Source organism: Equus przewalskii, chromosome 17, assembly GCF_037783145.1.
Source record: "Equus przewalskii isolate Varuska chromosome 17, EquPr2, whole genome shotgun sequence".
Classification (NCBI taxonomy): domain Eukaryota; kingdom Metazoa; phylum Chordata; class Mammalia; order Perissodactyla; family Equidae; genus Equus; species Equus przewalskii.
This window is the reverse complement of record NC_091847.1, coordinates 81,455,593-81,473,553: the sequence shown is the minus strand read 5'-3', so window position 1 is coordinate 81,473,553 and position 17,961 is coordinate 81,455,593. Positions and strand designations below refer to the sequence as shown.

Genomic DNA, 17,961 nt, shown 5'->3' with positions numbered 1-17,961 from the left:
CAGTGAGGGAACAGAGAGGCGTGCAGAGGCTGCACTGTTAAGATTCCTTTAGTCGTTCGTGAATGCTGCTATGGCTCCTCACAGCTGGCTGCTGCTCCCTGAAGGCCTCCACAGGGAGGGGACCACCACCCCATCGAGGCCTGTTCCAGCCTTCAGCAGCCTTAAACGACCAGACTTGGACTCTTCTCTGAGCCGAAACCAGACAGACGGTGCTGAGGAGAGACAGTGGCACAGCCGCCGAGATCTGGAGGAGGCTGCCCATTGGCCGGGGCGCAGACTGTTGAGGTCGGGGCGGAGCCCTGGCAGAGAGCGACATCCCTGCCTCGGAGGTAGTTTCCTCTGTCTTGCCCTCGGCTCCGCCCTCAGGCTGCCTTGACTTAGAGAGCTCTCCAGCTCCGCATGCCTGGCGCTGGGATTCCCAGCCTCGCTGCCGGCGGCCGGGCCTGCCTTCCTCCTCTCACAGCGTCTCTCTGCTCCGCTGCCGAGGTCGAAACTGAGACTTGCGTTCCGTCTCACCTATGTTGTTGCTGCCACCTCCTAACGGCTTTCTTTGCTCCTGTTTAACCTTTTCTTGCTCTTTCTCATACACTTTGGAGTTATTTCAAAAATACGCACCTGCCTGCTCCTGCTTCCATCTGTTAAGGAGTCCTTGCTCCCTTTAGGTTATAACGAGGGATAAAGCCCTTCCCGATATTGCCCCTGCCTCCCTCTCCAGCCTCGCCTCTTACGTCTCTTCCTTGGCAGCTCATACTTCATCAAGAAACCCTGGAGGTCCCAAACGAGCCACATCCTCCCCGCTGTGTGGCTTCCCACCTGCAGTTTCACCGCCTGGTGCACCTGCCTCCTCACTTCTCCCCTTTAGAGATTCTGCTTCCCCTCCCCCAGGAAGCCTCCTTTTCCTTCATGTCTGAGCCAAGTGCCTCCCCTCTGTGCCCCTGTAACTGTCTTCTCTCGTAATAGTCTTTACATTCAGCCGTGAGCTTCTTGAGAGGAGGGAGAGTCTGTTATTTCTGTGTCTTAAACTTACGGTTTTTATCAGAGTTCAGTAGATGTTGGTTAAACAAGAGCCGACACGTCACTGTTGCTCAGTTGGAAATCTCCAAGATTGTAAGGCCACAGCCTGAAGCCCTACAAAGAAGAAACTCCACACATTACTCAACTCCAGCTCTAATCAGCCAGTGTGTACATGTGTGAACATTATGGTGAAAGGAAAACGATGGAATTATTGTGACGATTCCATTTACAAAGGCGAATAACATAACGCAGATGACATTATAGGAATGGACACCTTCACAGAAGGGAACCTGTCAAATCGGAAATATGCAGAGGATCGCATGCTACATGCTTGATGTTATACGAGCTGATACAGCAAACCTCCAGGAGCGGAGCTCCAGGTCAGAGCTGCTGCCGGCTCTCTTCAGTGTAACAGAATTCAACAGCAATAAGAATTCAAAAGATGGGTGTGGACGGGGGAGGAGGCTTTACCAGAGAGGGGATGGAGGGGATGGAGGGGACGGCGCCAAAATCACAACCCAAAGGCTGAGGCCTCCAGAGCGCACTTGCAGTGTTTACTGTTTTTTCCCAAGAGTTTCCAAAAACTTAAAGTGAAGTTACAACTAGAAAATTTGCTTTGTAATTACTGAATGTGAAAGAGGTAGAAGGTTTGCCATAGGAACAGCTAAAAACAAATATTTAACAATTTCAGTTAAAGGTATTCAGTAATTACTAATTATTTGCAAAAGCGGGATTAATATTAGATATATTTATAAGCTAAAGGATCGTGGTGCGTGATTTTTGTTATATGTCAGCCCGATCATAAGTAATTGACACGGAAAAATTCAAGCAGGGTTAGACTATAATAGCCATACTGATTTCCTAATTTATTCCTAAATTCCTAAACTGAGATATTTGTTAACTTTTTATTTTGGAAGACTTTTATATTTACAGAACGGTTGCGAAGATAGTACAGAGTTCCTTACATCCCACATTTTGTGTTATCATTGGACGTTTGTCAAAACTCAGAAACTAGCACTGGCTCAGCACTGTTAACTGCACTCCAGACCTTAGTTGGGTTTCACCAGTTTTTGCGTTTATCTCCTCTTTCTGTTCCATGATCCTATTCAGGGTGACACATTTAGTTGCATGTCTCTCCAGTCTCCGCCGACGGTGACAGTTTCTCAGTCTATCCTCCTTTTTCATGACCCTGATGGTCTTTAGGAGTCCTGGCTAAGTATCCTGTAAAATGTCCCCAGTCGAGGTTTGTCTGCTGTTTTTCTCAAGATTGAACTGGTGTGAAACAAGATTTTTACGGGAAATAGCGCTTGCTTAAGCAGTCCCATTTTTAAGGAGTCATTTTCTTTGTGTTTAAAAAAAGGCTGCAGAAACCTTCTTGGTTTATCCTGCCCATGGTTGGACCCCAAAACAAGAGCTGGCAAGATTAATTCACACTGTCGTTTTTAGTGCGTGTGCATATTATAAAGAGTTCTTATGATTTCGTGAGGCTTTCTCTCCAAGTCACAGTAGCTTTAAACACCCTAAATGCTCTGATTGCCAAGTGGAGTGAAGCCGGGAGCCTCCCGCGCCCTCAGTGAAGATGGACTGGGGGTGCCCTGCCCACCTTGTTGCCTGCAAGGTCGGCACTTTTCTCAGGCACTCGTTGCCACACTCTGTGGAGGTCAAAGTTGGCAGACTTGAAATTGAAATGTCTTTGGTCAGCACGAATCTGAACTATGTCCTAGAGATGTGAAAAATGTCACACAGACTCACAGCTTCATGTACTAAAGTTGTTTTCCTATTTAGCCATTTAAGTCATTAATCAAGTGAGCTCATAAGCTCCCAAAGTGAAATGTAGATTTGGAAGAGATTAGGGGGTCTGAGTAGCAGCTGAATTTAAATACTCACAGCGTTAAATTAAGAGCCAGGGAGAAAGAACAATGTTTGCCATTTTTCCTGGCTCTGCACCATTTATAGCTACTTCCACTGATCTGAGTGTTTTTGCTATAGTGAATAAGTGGAAAGCTACATAAAATCTTCTTTAAAGGCCATAGAGATGAATAATATAAAGATAAAGTTATTCAAAGTCATTTCTGCAACAATACGTGGGCAAATTTTCCATGGTCTCATGAGGCAGCTTAAGAACAGGATTTAGGTCTTTATATCTCTAGTTAGATATTCTGGGTGGAAGTAAAAGAAGGATTTAGATTCAAAAGTTATTGTTTATTCTGATAGTCATGAAATACTGGAAGATAAAAATGCTTTTATTTAAAACTCTAATCGTGTTATTGTTTTTTACATTCCTATAATTATTTATAATTCTACCATCAAAATAGTTGAAACTATTCTTATTTATTCCCTTGTTGACTTGGCAAACTATTAGGCTCTTGATAAAGAAAGGGGTCAGGGCGACAGGGGAGAGAACCATCGGGGCTTTAGAGTCAAGCTGAACTGGGTTCAAATCCTGACTTAGCCACTTCGATCTGGAGCAAATCATCTAACTTCTGGTTATCTCTACATTTTGAAGCAGTGATGACTACCTCATCGTGCGTTACGAAGATCATATTAGAAAATATACTGAGAACACTGAGCTCAGCTCCTGAAACAGAGCGGGTGTCTCTGTTCCTCCTAAACCACCCACAGGGAGGCCATCTTCTCAGCCTAGAACTTCCAGGACAAGCAGGAGACCGCTTAGCTGAGCCATTGACTCCCTTGTCTCAGGGAGAGGGTCCGAGAGTGGAGGACTAAGCAGAGCAGGCCAAGGAGAGAAGAAGATTGAATCCAACTCATAAAACAAGACATTTAACAACTCCTTAGAATCGATGAGAATGCCCTCCACAGATTTTGAATAAACTCAAACATATGAATATTTACGTTTCTAAAATGAAACAATTACTGGTAAGAAAATCAGTTATAGTTAAATGGCAAACTAGACAACTTTGCTCCTTGTAAACGCAGCGCATAGAATACCACAAACACTGGCAAAGTAACTGACCTCCACAAAGCAAGCAGACAAGCAGCAACCCAGCTCTGACGGCCACAGCAATTCCTTGCCCGGGGGCATCTGGATAAGTCTGTAAGAGGTTTCTGTGAACGCGGTAACAGACTGCCACAGGTGCAGCTTAAACAGCACAAATGCATCATCTCACAGTGCTGAAGGTCGGAGGTCCAGCAAGGGTCTTGCTGGGCTGAGATCAAGGTGTCAAAGGGCTGAGTTCCTTCGTAGAGGCTCCGGGGGAGAATTCATTTCTTTTCCAGATCCTAGAAGCAGCCCACACAGCCTAATCTATGGCCCCTTCCTCCACCTTCCAAGCCCACAACAAGGGGCAATGTCATGTCCTTCCTACATCACATCTCTCTGACTCCTTCTCCTGCCTCCCTCCTGCACTTTTTTTTTGCTTGAGGAAGATTAGCCCTGAGCTAACATCTGTGCCAGTCTTCCTCCACTTTGTCTGTGGTCCACGCCTGGGATCCGAACCCACGAACCTGGACCACCAAAGTAGAGCACGTGGAACTTTAACCACTCGGCCACAGGGCCAGCCCCCTCCTCCACTTTTAAGGACCTTTGTCACTACACGGGGCCCACCCAAATAATCCAGGAAAATCTCCCCATTTTAAAGTCACCTGATTAGCATACTTAATTCCATCTACAACCTTGATTCCTCTTTGCCAAGTAACCTAATTTAGTTACAGGTTCTCAGATGTAGCATGCAGATATCTTTTTGGGGGGCATCATTCTGCCTGCCATAATCTCCAAGGGAGATCACTTCTGAATGACATAACATTAATCCCTGGTGTAAATAATATACTGCAACTGGCACAGACCTTATTCATTTTCTCCCAAAGATTCAAAAAACAGCAGTTACTCTGACAGCTTTAGAACCTGCAAAGCGAAGACGTTCCCACCTTACTTAACAAGAGCAGAAAGAGGCGATGCTATGACAGTGAGACTTATGCAAGCGAAATCATTCCTGTTTGCACTGGGCAGCGAACATTGATTATCTCTGAGGTCAGGCTTTCCTTTGGCTACAGGAAGAGTAGGGCATCAAAACTAATGTTCATGTCAACAAGCCATGTAAGGCTGTCTTCACACACTCCTGTAACCTATCATACCACTTCATCCTCTTGCATGTAGAACCTCCTGTATTTCCAAGGGGAACAGTATCTGTTGCATTAGCAATGAGGGCCTTGGAGCAATGTCTTAGTGAAGCTTTGAATAGTGTGGTTGGGATCCAAAAGCTCAGAAATTGTGGGATGAATTTTTCTCTTAATAGGCTCACCTAAACAGAAAAATAGCCATTATTCCAACCTTAAATTAAATACCACTACCTATATAAATAGTTGGGTGCTTACTTCATCCGAAAAATTAAAATTATATAGAATGTCACGCCCCAAGAATATTTTAGAACACTCTTGTTAAAGGTCTATGTGAGTGCCTTTCCTGACCCCCTGATGTAGGTCAAGTGTGCCCGGAGCCCAGGCCACTAACAGAAATAACAGGAGGAGGGCACTGGGCGGACCAGGCCCCCGCTGGCATCTGAAGGACCAGCCACCACTGAGTTTCAGCAGCTGACTGTTGGTTCTAAGGTCCTCTGATATTTTGATAATTTTTAAAGTATAATTTTTAAGTGAAATCCCTCAAATTTTCAGTGATGGTAACCAAGTAATACACCACAACCCCTTGACAGAGCATAAAGCACAGCTATGGGACAGGCTTAGCTCGTCAGCCAGGGTTTGCTCCTTGGGATCCAGATCAGCTGAGCTTTGATAACTGCTCAATATTTTACTTGATAAAATCAATAGATGGGTGTAATTTACAGCCCCAGCCGTCTGACTGGATGCAAACAATATCAAAACCTGGGAGAAAAAAATGTGTGTTCACAGGTGAGATAAAGAGCCCTGGCAGCCGAGCGCTCTTTGTTCTGGGGCAATAGATAGCCCTTCTGTGTTCTGGCCCCGCACACAGCAGGCATCTGTCACAGCGGTCTCTAAGTCCCTGCCTGTTCAGCTAAGGAAGGACCAGACTTTAAGGAAAGCCTCGGTGCCCCTGGGGGCTTCCTCTATCCTTGTCAATGGGAAGGACTAGTGGCCTGGCCTCAGGATTTGGGGTTGGCCTAGAAAGTAAGAACCCTTAATATTGTCTATATTCTCAAAATATACATATTCTAACAATTATGTTGCAATGACCAGTGGGGCCTTTTATAATATAACGGGGCAAAACGAGGTTTAGCTTAAAACCGTAGCGTAGCAACAACCTAAACCAAGTGCTTGTGTGGAATTTTTGTGTTACAAGAGGCTTCCAGCAGGTGATTTCTCCTTATCATCAGAACGTTCTCTAAGGAGACAGATACTACCTTCATATTAAAGATGGGGAACTTGAACTACAAAGAAACTAAGTGGTTTTATAAAGACTTACAGAAAATTAGCATCGGAACAGAACTCAATCTCTGGCTCAGCCTGTGATGGTTCTCTCTCTCGTAACAGGGGGACGTGGCAACATAGCACTGAGTCGGATGAATTAAACACACAAAACGGCACCTTCACAAACAGGACGGGAAGGAAAGGACACTGTGTTGTCTGGCACAGAGGAGGAAGGAAAGCGTGAGCATGGGAGGAAAGCTGGTGTGTAGACCTCAGAGTACCTTACTCATCACACTATTGGCACGTTGGTTAAGTCACTCGCAAAATGGGACAGATCAGCCGGACCTGTGCCGTGTCACCTGAAGCACGCTGCCCTGTGACATGTTCACACCATGTGTGTATCTGTCTTCCTTCCCACAAGAGAGGAAACTTCATGGGGGCAGAGGCTAAACCACGTGACAGTAAGAGCTCCTGAAGCACTCTCCACCCAGAAGGAATTCACCAAACACTGTGACTGCTCGATGGGTGACACATACACGGGTGACAGTATGGCAGCATGGTGAGAGCACGGGGCTGGAAGGCAGTCAGTCTGTGTCTGGAGCCACACTGTCAGTGACCAGTGCGACCTTGCAAGTTACTCCACCTCTGTGAGTCACACTGTCATCTGTGAAAAGGACAACGGTAATAAGACTCACTGCATAAGTCTGTAGTGAGGATTAAAGGAGTTAATGCTCGTAAAAACTGAGCGGGATGCCAGGAACCTCACGTGCGCTCAACAAATGTTTCAGTGCTGCCACGTGCTGAAGCTTCAAGTTCAGTGAGCACTGGAGTGGCATGCTGATCTCGTAGATCTGGATAAGCGACATTTGGGTGGGTCTCAAAAACAGAGTGAGATGCTGAGAGAAAACTTTAAAAGTGACCCAAAATGTATTTTTAAAACAAGCTTTTTAATTTACCCCACATGCCATTTGGAATACAGTAATAACTCAAAGAAAAAAAGGCGTAAGTGCAGTGTGATTTACAGTCGATACAAATGATTGCAAACAGAATCAGTTCACAGACACGAGCTCACTGACCGAGCAAACTTTGTGACGAGTCAAGGTTTACAAAGGAGTGAAGACCTGAGATTTGCTGGTCACAGAGGGACATTCAAGACGAGGAATATGTGCAATATTCTTGTTTGAGTACTTTTCCTTGTTCCTAGAAAGAAACGAGTTTGTCACAAGTTTGCTATTTTATCAAAGTCCAGCCAACTTATTTTCCAGTGAGTACTTGCTCTTAGATCTTTAATCTTTCAAAGTACATTTTCAGACCCAACTGCTCCTATGAACAGGCAAAATGGGGCATTCAGGTGAGAAAGAGAAAAAGAGAATCCTAATTTCTTAGAAGTAAAATAAACACATACTAAGTGAAATCCATCATACTTAGATATTTATGAGAGAAAACTAGAGGCAAGCAATTGAAATGTTTTCTACCCAAAAGTAGCAGAAAAATGAACACTCACAGAGCAGGTCCCACACATCAATTTAGAAGAGAATGTGATGCCAAAATAAGGTAATAAACTACTCCACTGACACTTCTCCTTCTGTGCCTTTAGTATTTATAGGAGCCAGTTCATGGGGCCTGACGCCGCTGTGAAGGAACTCTTCACCCCTGAATGTCCAGCTCCGGGGACGGAGCAGAGGAATGCCACCAAGCTCCTCTCACAGCCAGGTGGACCAGCGTTTTAAAGCCGCAGGTGCTGATTACAGAACTTCCTCTGTTTCTCCTTTGCTGCCTCCAGTGTCTGGGCTAAACTCCAGTGGCCTGGAAGGCTCCTCCCTCGTGGTCTCACCCGTCCACCTCCCATTGCCTTCCACGGTCTCCTCTTGGATCGAGTGTGGCAGGCAGTCCTGCTCCGAGCCACTCCAGACATACCCGGGCAAAGTCACGTGGCTGTCAGGCTGTGTACAGACCGCCTTGGTCACTCTGCCCGAGAGGAGCACCATGCGGGCGCTGGCCCCCATCTGCGACTGGCTGCTGGTGCTGGGAGTCACGGTGGTTAGCAGGGAGCCGCACCTGTGGCCGCTGCAGGCAGGCGTCCTTTTCCAGGCCAGAGAGAGATTCCACCGACTCCACAACTTCTTCACCTCGGACTGAACCTAAACCGCAAGAACCACATTGTGCATCAGAAACCACTAGGGAGACCCTGCAGCCTTGTGTGGCGGGTGTCTGCCCTCCAGTGACGGTAATAATAACTGAGGTTCCTCTGTGTGCTGGGGATTTGACATATGTATTCTCCCTCAACCTCAAAAAGTCATTGAGATAGGTGTTATCACTGGAGATGAGCAACCTGAGGCTTAGAGAGAGGGAAAAGGACTTGTCTGAGATTAGAATTTTGATGGAAGGTGAAATGCAGCCAATAGAAATGTCTGGCTTGACTCTGGGTTAGAGGAGAAAGAGAGATAAATGTGCCAGCCATGGCTGAGGAATGGAGTGGACGGTGTTCACTGGAAAGGTACTGGCACCGTCACTCTGCAGAGTGTACCGAAGGAGACGATGGGAAGATTGCACACTGAAAAGCAGGCACTGCAGCTGTGTCCTTGAGAGTGTGGGGCTCATCTCCATTCTTGGGACCATTCGATTCTACTGCTATTGCACCTTCCAGAAGACAGCTTATCTGGAAGTTCCAGGACAGGTCCCTGGTAAGCTGATGTCACTTAACAGAACAGTAGGTTACTTCTCCCGAGCCAACTCCTAAATTAACTGAAATTGTCCCGTCACCATCCTGTAGTTTAAAAAATGTCAAAACGTTCTAAAGGATTTGTCCCAGGGAAGCCTGTATTTGAGTCTCTTATAGAACTTGAAATCCAATATAAGTTTAAGCACCAACTGGAATATGAAATTCACTGTCCTTCCAAGCATCAATTTGCGTCCCAACAAGTTGTTTTCTGGTATTAAGGTTTGCAACTGAATTGACATTTAAAAGTGCTGGAAGAGGAAGACCTGAGCTTATGCACATTAATTATTGCTTCTCAAAATAACTTATGATTGAAATACCTCCCTTCTCCCTGCCCATCCTGCCCTCTGACTGCTGGGGATCCTGAAGAGATTCAGGTCACATGGTGATGACCATTTAGAAGCTTCCTCGGAGCTGGACTTGGGGGCTGTCCAGGTGCCTTCAAACCTACCTCTCCATTGCAGTAGCAGTAGATGATGGACACAAAGAAGCCCTGGAGAACAAAAGAGGTGTTAGCACGCTGACAGTTCATGAAGATGCCCCCACAAACATGTCTGGGGTCAGTGATGCACAAATTGAAAAACTGGGTTTTTAAAAAAATTCCTTGAGGGGCTGGCCCCATGGCCAAGTGGTTAAGTTCGAGCATTCCGCTGCAGGAGGCCCAGTGTTTCGTTGTTCGAATCCTGGGTGCGGTCGGCACTGCTCATCAAACCACGCTGAGGCAGCGTCCCAAAGGCCACAACTAGAGGGACCCACAACGAAGAATATACAACTATGTACTGGGGAGCTTTGGGGAGAAAAAGGAAAAAATAAAATCTTTAAAAAAAAAAATCCCTTGAGAAAATTATGCAAATTATTCTCTTCTAATGTTCTCAAATTCTTAAGTTGAAAGATTTGAGGTCTTTTCTTGGTGTCAGCTGGACCAAACAAGTAACTGAATAAAACGCTGCAAGATTCACAGATTTCTATTCTATTGGTCTCATTTATGTTGCCACTGAAGAATCATGGAATATTTCCTAGTTGGTAACAGACATTTATCCACTGTGAAATGCCAGAAACTATAGACATAGAGTATTATATGGTAAAAATACAGAGAAACTTTTTCCATTCATTCAAAAATATTTATTGAGCGATCACAGTGCTAGCTGCTCAGCATGACAGGGATAAACGACACAAGAAAAGACGAGGCAGACGAGGTTCCCGCACCCCTGGGGCTGACCTTCAGAAGAAAGACAGATGGATAAAACACAAACAAACAGCCACATGGGAAAAGGTGCCCTCTACCTGAAAGGAGTTGAAGAAGAGCTCACAGTGCATCCGCACCTCCCAGCCGCGCCCTGCGAAGGAGTGGGGCAGGCACACAAACACGATGTAGTGTACCCCGAAGACCAGCACCAGGACCAGCGTCGACTTGGCGAGTTTCCTGGAAGAGGATGGCGAGTGCTGTCAGTCAACTCAGAGGGCCTTTCAGAAGAGGCGGCTGGAAGGAAGCGAGCTCAGCAGACCCCCAGGGCCGGCGTACCCCGTCCCCCTGGATCCCGCCATCACCTGCTGTTCTTCCTCCCTCGGCTTCCCGTCACTTTAACACTAAATCCAGTTGTTTCTTCTCACTTCCCACCCCTAAGACTCTCTAATCTGATTTCTACTCTTTTTGCTTAAAGGATACCATTTCATAAAGTTGGGAAATGCCTTTTTTTTCTGTCTTAAGTCTTCCTTGGCACCCACATTTGGGGCTTGAAGAGCATCACCTCCACCCACGTCAACTGCCTTGACCCGCACACGCAGGTTTCTGGCCTGTCAACTACTCCCTCCCTGTCCCTTATATCTGGGTCTCCATCTATCATTTTATACTTTAAGAGCTACATGTGGCCAGTGCCCCTGGCCTTCTCTAAATCGTCTCTGTCAAACATTCTATCTCAAATTGTCTGTAGCTTTAGGTTTTGTGTGGGCTTTTTTGCAAGCTAAGCAATTTGGCTTTATTTCCCTTAACTGCCTCTTCACATGCATTTTCTTGTGTATTTGGAGGAATCGCAGGTTTTCCAATAGATAGGTTGACTCAACCAAGCCCCCAGTGACCCCACCTCTTGGTACTTATGTTCTTGTTAATTCTGTCCCCTGAGTGAGGCAAGACCTGGGACTTGCTTCAAGCCAACAAATTACAGCCAAGATGATGGGATGTCACTCTGACTGTTTCATAAGACTGTAACTTTCCTCTTACCAGCAGTTTCTCCCTTGTTTGGCTCAATGAGGCAAGGTGCCATTTTGTGAGCTGCCCTACCAAGAGGCCCAGGTGTCAAGGAGAGGGATGTCTGGCCAACAGCCAGCAAGAAGCTGAATCCTGTCAATGATCTCGTGAGCTCAGACCTGGATTCTTCCCCAGTCCAACCTTAGGATGAGACAGCAGCCCTGACAGAATCTCAGCTGCAGCCTGATGAGAGACCCTGAAGCTGAGGACCCACAAGGCTGGGCCCAGGTTCCTGACCTGCAGAAATTGTGAAATAGCAAGTGTGCTGTTTTCAGCCACTAAGTTTGTAGTAATTCATTTTGCAGCAATAGACAGCTGGTACACCCAAGCACATCACTTTCTGTTTTGTTTTTTGTACTTCTTATCCAAGAAAGGCCAAATATGGCTTCTTCTTTCTTATTTCTCAAATATTCCTCTTGCTCTACAAATCATTTATGTCCTGGTAACCTCAAACAATTGTAACCCTCTTTCCTCCAGCTATTTTTATTTATTTACAGACTTACTTTTCTTCTTAGAAATAGGCTGTGTAGGTGAGTAGAGGTCAGACTGGACTCAGACTAAAGAGAACAGGATTCAGGTTCTACCTGTGCGATCTTGATTCCTTTTCTTATCTCTGAAGTGAGGGCATGGAGCTCAGAGGTCCATGGGAGCTGTGACGATCTGAGGCTTTGCCGGGATTTTTTCCACATACGCCCACTGCCCTGTCATAACCCCCTTTCAGCTCCTCCAGGAGCGGGGCGCCCCACGGAATCATGTTGAAACGCAGGATCGGGAGCTGCTCGTCCGCCCCCCTCATCCCTCTGCCTCTTTCAGCTTCCGCTAGTGCCCAGGCCGCTGCTCCTCCTGCTCAGGGCCATCTGCACCGCCTCATGCCCGCGGTTTACCTGGGAGCCTCTGCACTTTCTCCACGCTGTTCGCAGTCTTCAACATGAGACCTTGAGTTACCACCATCTGCTCGATTTGAAAGTTCTATCTTAAGTGTGTTTCATTCACTGATTGTGTTAGTTTATTTCAATTTTAAACCACTTTATCAACTGAGGCTATTGTGCACATTTAGAAGTCTTTCTGTGTGTGCACACGCTCTCCCGGGGAGGTTACCTCAGCCCTGAGATGCGTGTTCAGTCTCTCAGAGAGCGGGATGCACAGAAAGGTGTTCAAACCCTGTTTGAGATGCCACCATTTGGAAATATATCTATTTTTTCATTGTTTTATTTTAGCAAGAATATTTGGACATTTGTTTGACAAAGGTAACAACCAAATGAAATACAAGTTTAGGTACAAAAATAAGTGGGTGTAAATTTAAATACTCAATTAAGCCTAAGAGAGAAACATCACTGGGTCAGAGACACAGATTACATTCTTCTAAGTCTCTTTATTTAAAAAGTGAGAGGCTATTTAAGCTTAATAATCTAAGGCCTCAGAAACTGAACACTGAACTGAATTCCCAAAATCACCACCAAGTGGGTTCCCCATTTTTCTCTCTAAAAAGAAATACTGAGTCATTTTCTACCACATTTTTATCTGTAGCTTCACTGTGGGTGTTATTAAAAATATTAAATATGTTCCAGCTACACAAAAAATGTATTTGGCTGAAAATACTTCCCCTGAGTATGATTAGTCTAGACCCTGTTCCAATTAATCACTTTAAACTTAAAAAACTCTTGGGTACCAGATTATTTAAAATTTATTCTGAATTCTGAATAGCAACGATTTCAATCCTGGATAAATGGTTCTCTTCAATTATTCTGAGAAATAATCCCCCATGAATGAACTCAAAATACTGTCTATTCTATTTTTTAAGATAATCCACCCTTTGTTCTCTCCAGAGTTTCTCAAATCTCTTGGGCAACTTTTTACTGAAAGTGCAAGTGGACGTCACTCAGAACTGTAGAAATAATTCGCTTTTAGTCAGAACTAGAGAGAGAAGCAGCTTTCGAACACCACTGCACTTTTTCTCCTTATGAAGATGAAAGGCTATTGACCTTTTCCACTGTTCTTCCATCCTTTGGCCTTTGTCTTCACCAGGGACAGGACACGAGACAAGCTGTACGGGGCAGCACGGGCCCTTTGCTGTAAGCTCCTGTGCATGGTTCATATGAGAATAACACCTCCTAAAGACACTGAAAGTAACCGGAACCGGCAGCTGCTGGTGTTCACACCGTGCAGCCCGCTCTAGACTCCAGTCCACACCTGCAGTCTTTCCTGCCCAACAATAAATGCTGCCTAAACGGCGGAGGGAATGATTCAGCAAAGCATGTAGAGAAAACGCGTGAGAGAGAGACCGAAACACTGACCACGATTTCTCCCTTCCTGTGTCCGAGACAGCATTTCATTGCGAGCCAGGGAAGAAAGAAATAGTTACCTTTCAGGGATTACAGACTAATCCACCTCTGCCTGATCACGGGATGTATGTGTCCATTGGACAGAGGCCCTGTTATTCAAAATTTCTAAAATAATTATTGGGAGAAATGGACACACTCTTAAGATAATCTGACAATGATCATAAACACTCAATTTGCCCTTTTCTTCAGGGAAGACTGAACAATGGCCCTTCCTCAAGCAGCACATTGGAAAGTTCTTAAAAATGTATATTTGGTAAGTGCCAGTTTGATGGAAATATTGGAAACACAGCAAATCCTCTTACTTCATTTTTTCAGTTATGACATATTTTAAGAACACAGATAAAATCATCTGCCAAGATCATCAACAAGAGATTTTCTGGGAGGTCACATAGTTTACGGGAAAATCCCAATATACTAAGAACAGATAAAAAAATAGAATTTAAGTATATTGGGAAGACTTTGGGTTATTTATATTTTCCTAAAATATATATACTTTTCTAGCAAATCACACAACTGAACCAAAAAAAAATACACATGCATAAATTTATCTCTGAGAGATGTTTCAGACCAATCAATATCTGTTTGCTCTAAACGGTAGCCAGAATATTTCCTCTGACGGATGCCCGTGAGGGATTACCTGTACTGCTTTCTCGTGTCATGCCCGACGGCATTGGTCTCCCAGATTTTGGTGGCCAGAACTCTAACTGTATTCAGAAACAGAATAAAATTCAGCTGAAAGAGAAAGTAACATTACAAAGAATTATTAGATTAGTCTGCAAGATGTTTATAAAAATTTACGTAAATTGACCTTCTTTATATTCAAAGACTGAAAAGCATCCATTCCATAAATATGAATGAGGGAATCTGAGACAAGATATTGGAAAGCTCATGATTCTCCATGTGTCCACATGAAAACACAAAGAAATAAAACATTTCAACAGCAGCAGAAACTCTAACCCAGAGGACGCTCTGCCAGAATCCCTGGGGATTTCCAACCAAAGTTCAGATGGAGCTCTGCGCCAGACTGGCCAGATAAAGGACACAGTTACTGCATAAATATAACCAACTGCCCTTTTTGACATGAATTCCCACCTTCTGTCTCTATTTTAGGGAGAGAAATAGTAGAATTGTTTTGGGGATGTTGATTCTCTTATGACATGTGATAAGCACTGGGGGAAGTGAAAAGACTTATTTAAAAAGGCAAGTAAGATCCTGTACAAGAAGAGGCCTCCACTGTAGGCAATTAAGTTAAATTTGAGATGTTACAGGTGTGGGCACCACCAGAGACAATCAAGTTCTGGCTTTAAAAAGGGGGGAAGGTGTTGGAGGACAAGCCCTTCATGCCTGAGGACCCCAAGGATCAGCAAAGAGATCCAAAACAATGAAGAGGGAAAGGTCTCCAGGTCTGGGGTCATAAGGAGGTGGCAGCCTGAACCCCTTGGGTCCCTTCATCCAGGGAGATGTCTCAGTCCAGAAAGTGCCAGGAGTAATGGAAATGTGGATTGCCAAGAGCAGGCTTGTGTCCAGGCCAGAGCAACGGTCAAAAGAGAGGACCCACCAAATCTGCGTTCTGGGGGTAACTTGTCTTGCAGGGTCTTCAGTCATTTCTGGAATTTGGAGAATTTTGTTTGCTGAGTGATTCATGTGCCCCACTCCCCAGTCTAGGTGACCATCTGCATCAGCCCTTAACCTCCACCACCTTCTTTGCCATCCTACCACTGACTACCCTGTAGGCACCTCTCACCAATTTCTCAGCTTTCTAGAGCCCAATTTCTCAGCTTTCTAGAGTCCCACACCCTAGAGGAAGGATGGAGGTGTGCTGTGAGCTGGTGGAAGAAAGACGTTTTCAGGCTAAGAGCTGCCATTTATTGAGCACCCTCTAGCTTAAATGTTCCCATGAATATGGGACAGGCATTTTTATTATGTCCATTTATTATGGATGAAGAAACTCCAGCTCAAAAAGATTAACTGATTTGACCTAAGCTTCCAAGCTATCAGCCGGAATTTGTGCCAGGTCTATGTGAGTCTGTATCATGAATTCCTAACCACTATCTTATACCTTATCTTCAGGATAAAAAGATGCAAAACATGGGGCTGGCCCGGTGGCCGAGTGGTTAAGTTCGCGCACTCTGCTGCAGGCGGCCCAGTGTTTCGTTGGTTCAAATCCTGGGCACAGACATGGCACTGCTCATCAAACCACGCTGAGGCAGCGTCCCACATGCCACAACTAGAAAGGACCCACAACGAAGAATATACAACTATGTACCGGGGGGCTTTGGGGAGAAAAAGGAAAAAAAAATAAAATCTTTAAAAGATGCAAAACATGTGACTGCGGGTTTCCATTCCTCCTCACCCACTACAACACCTGACTCAGAGACACAGAACATTCTTCAATAAGAAGGCGAGAAGCTGCTCATCCATCACATGAGTGCTACTTTTAGAACGGCCAAAATTATTTCATGCCCCGTTAGTTCCTCTCTCCCTAAGACTACAGCGCCGGCAGTATGATGCAGCCGGGAGTAAAATAGTGGAAGCGATGCTGCCTAACTACTGTGTGAAGGACGAAGTGGCAGGAGCTGAGGCTGGCAGAGCCGTGGAAGCCATGCCAGCTGGGGCTTGTCACTTGTCATTCCCTATTCTTGGAAATGGAAGAATTAGAGACGGCCTCAGATGGGCCAACCTTAAGCTCCATCCATATTAAAATCCCATGATCAGAGACTCTGTCCTCGAGTCGACCACACTGAATAAATACTGCAAAAACCCAGAAATTTGACCAAAGGGGACACACACCAATCAATCCATGAGTTTGATAACTGAAGTGATACATTTAAGGACAACGAAGTGAATTTACAGAAAGAATTAAGAATTAAGAAAAGCTAAGATAGAATAGAATTTGCTGCCTTAAAAGATAGTAAACAAAATAACACACACCCCCATACGGATACACACAAAAATAGTCAGGCAAAATTCCAAATAATTATTCAGAGCAATTTAGGAAAGGATAGAATATAGGTTAATTAGAAACTAAGTTACTGACTACTTACTCTTCTAAGTGTTCTGCATGGATTGACTCTTGGTCATCACAGCAGCTCTACAAGATGGGCATGTTACTGTCCCCATTGTAGAGATGAGGACTCGGACTGGCAGCAAACACAGATTACCCGTGGTCAGTGAGTGGCGGAGCCCTCTGAGGCCCACGCAGCCTGAATGCTCAATGCGGACCCTTAACCACTGTGCTATCCTGCCCATAAAATAGAGTCGAGTTAACAGCAGCTTGAAATCGAGACAGAAAGTTTTTAAAGAGCAGGGTGGATTAGGAAAAGATTGTGAAAAATCTAAAATACAACCAAGCTTTAAAATCAATATTAGAAACAGCAAATAGTAGATCTAACAGAGCAGGAAAATAGATTTAGCAGTTTAGAAGATACTTGAAGAACCTTCCCAAATGCAGGGATAAAGAACAAAGACTTGGTGATGAGGGGGACATGCTTATGTGGAGGGCATGGAATGCAGAGTCATCAGGCAGATCATCTCTCTGAAGAAAAGATAAGGATAAGGGTGGCCTAGTGGTTAGGTGTGGCGTGCTCTGCCTCGGTGGCCTCGGTTTGGTTTCCAGGTGCAGACCTACACCACTCGTCAGTGGCCATGCTGTGGTGGCATCCCACGTACAAAACAGAGGAAGATTGGCACAGGTGTTAGCTCAGGGTGACTCTTCCTCAGCAAAAAGAGGAAGATGGACAATGGATGTTAGCTCAGGACAAATCTTCCTCAGCAAAAAAGAAGAACAAATCAAGAAAGACAAAAAAGAAAAAAATTCCTGCTCTAAAGAAAGATGTGAATCAGAAGAAGAAAAAATGACTATGTCCTGGGCAAATGGAATGAAGAACAATGCTGAGATGAAGCTTCTTCAAAATGAACCACAGGTGAAGTGGAACAAAGGATGAAATTCCCGCCCTGAAGCCTGGCTCCTCAGTGCTCCCGGACGTGCCCAGAGTCCGCCCTGCGGGATGGTTCCCCTGCCCTCTGCTCTCCCCGCTTGGGCAGCTCATCCTCACACTCAGGCTGAGGGCCACCCTTTCCCAGAAGCTGTTGCCGACAGCCCACGTGGTCACATCTGAACGTCTGCCTCACCAGCATGCTGACGCTTGAGGAGAAGCTGGTGTCAGCCTCCTCACCAACCACCCTGCCTCCTGGGCACCTGCAGCCATCCTGGTGTTTAGTCGAGAGTTGTGAACAAGTGATTGAAGGGGACGTGCACTCTGAACCCCACTAACATTCTGGTAAATCACCATACCCGCCTC

At 45.2% G+C, this 17,961-nt stretch overlaps 1 protein-coding gene across 5 annotated transcripts in view; it reads right to left on the bottom strand.

The window, feature by feature from the left end:
* Positions 1-7,282: 7,282 nt before the first annotated feature.
* PTH2R (parathyroid hormone 2 receptor) overlaps positions 7,283-17,961 on the bottom strand; it is a 69,820-nt gene continuing 59,141 nt past the window's right edge. For all 5 annotated transcript variants that reach the window (XM_070581877.1, XM_008535427.2, XM_070581879.1 and 2 more), the window contains 4 exons: positions 14,298-14,392; positions 10,358-10,496; positions 9,525-9,566; positions 7,283-8,495 (listed from right to left, as the gene is read on the bottom strand). In XM_070581877.1, coding sequence (XP_070437978.1) covers positions 8,100-8,495; positions 9,525-9,566; positions 10,358-10,496; positions 14,298-14,392 — 672 coding nt within the window. In that variant the 3' untranslated portion in view covers positions 7,283-8,099. The remainder of the gene's footprint in view (positions 8,496-9,524; positions 9,567-10,357; positions 10,497-14,297; positions 14,393-17,961) is intronic.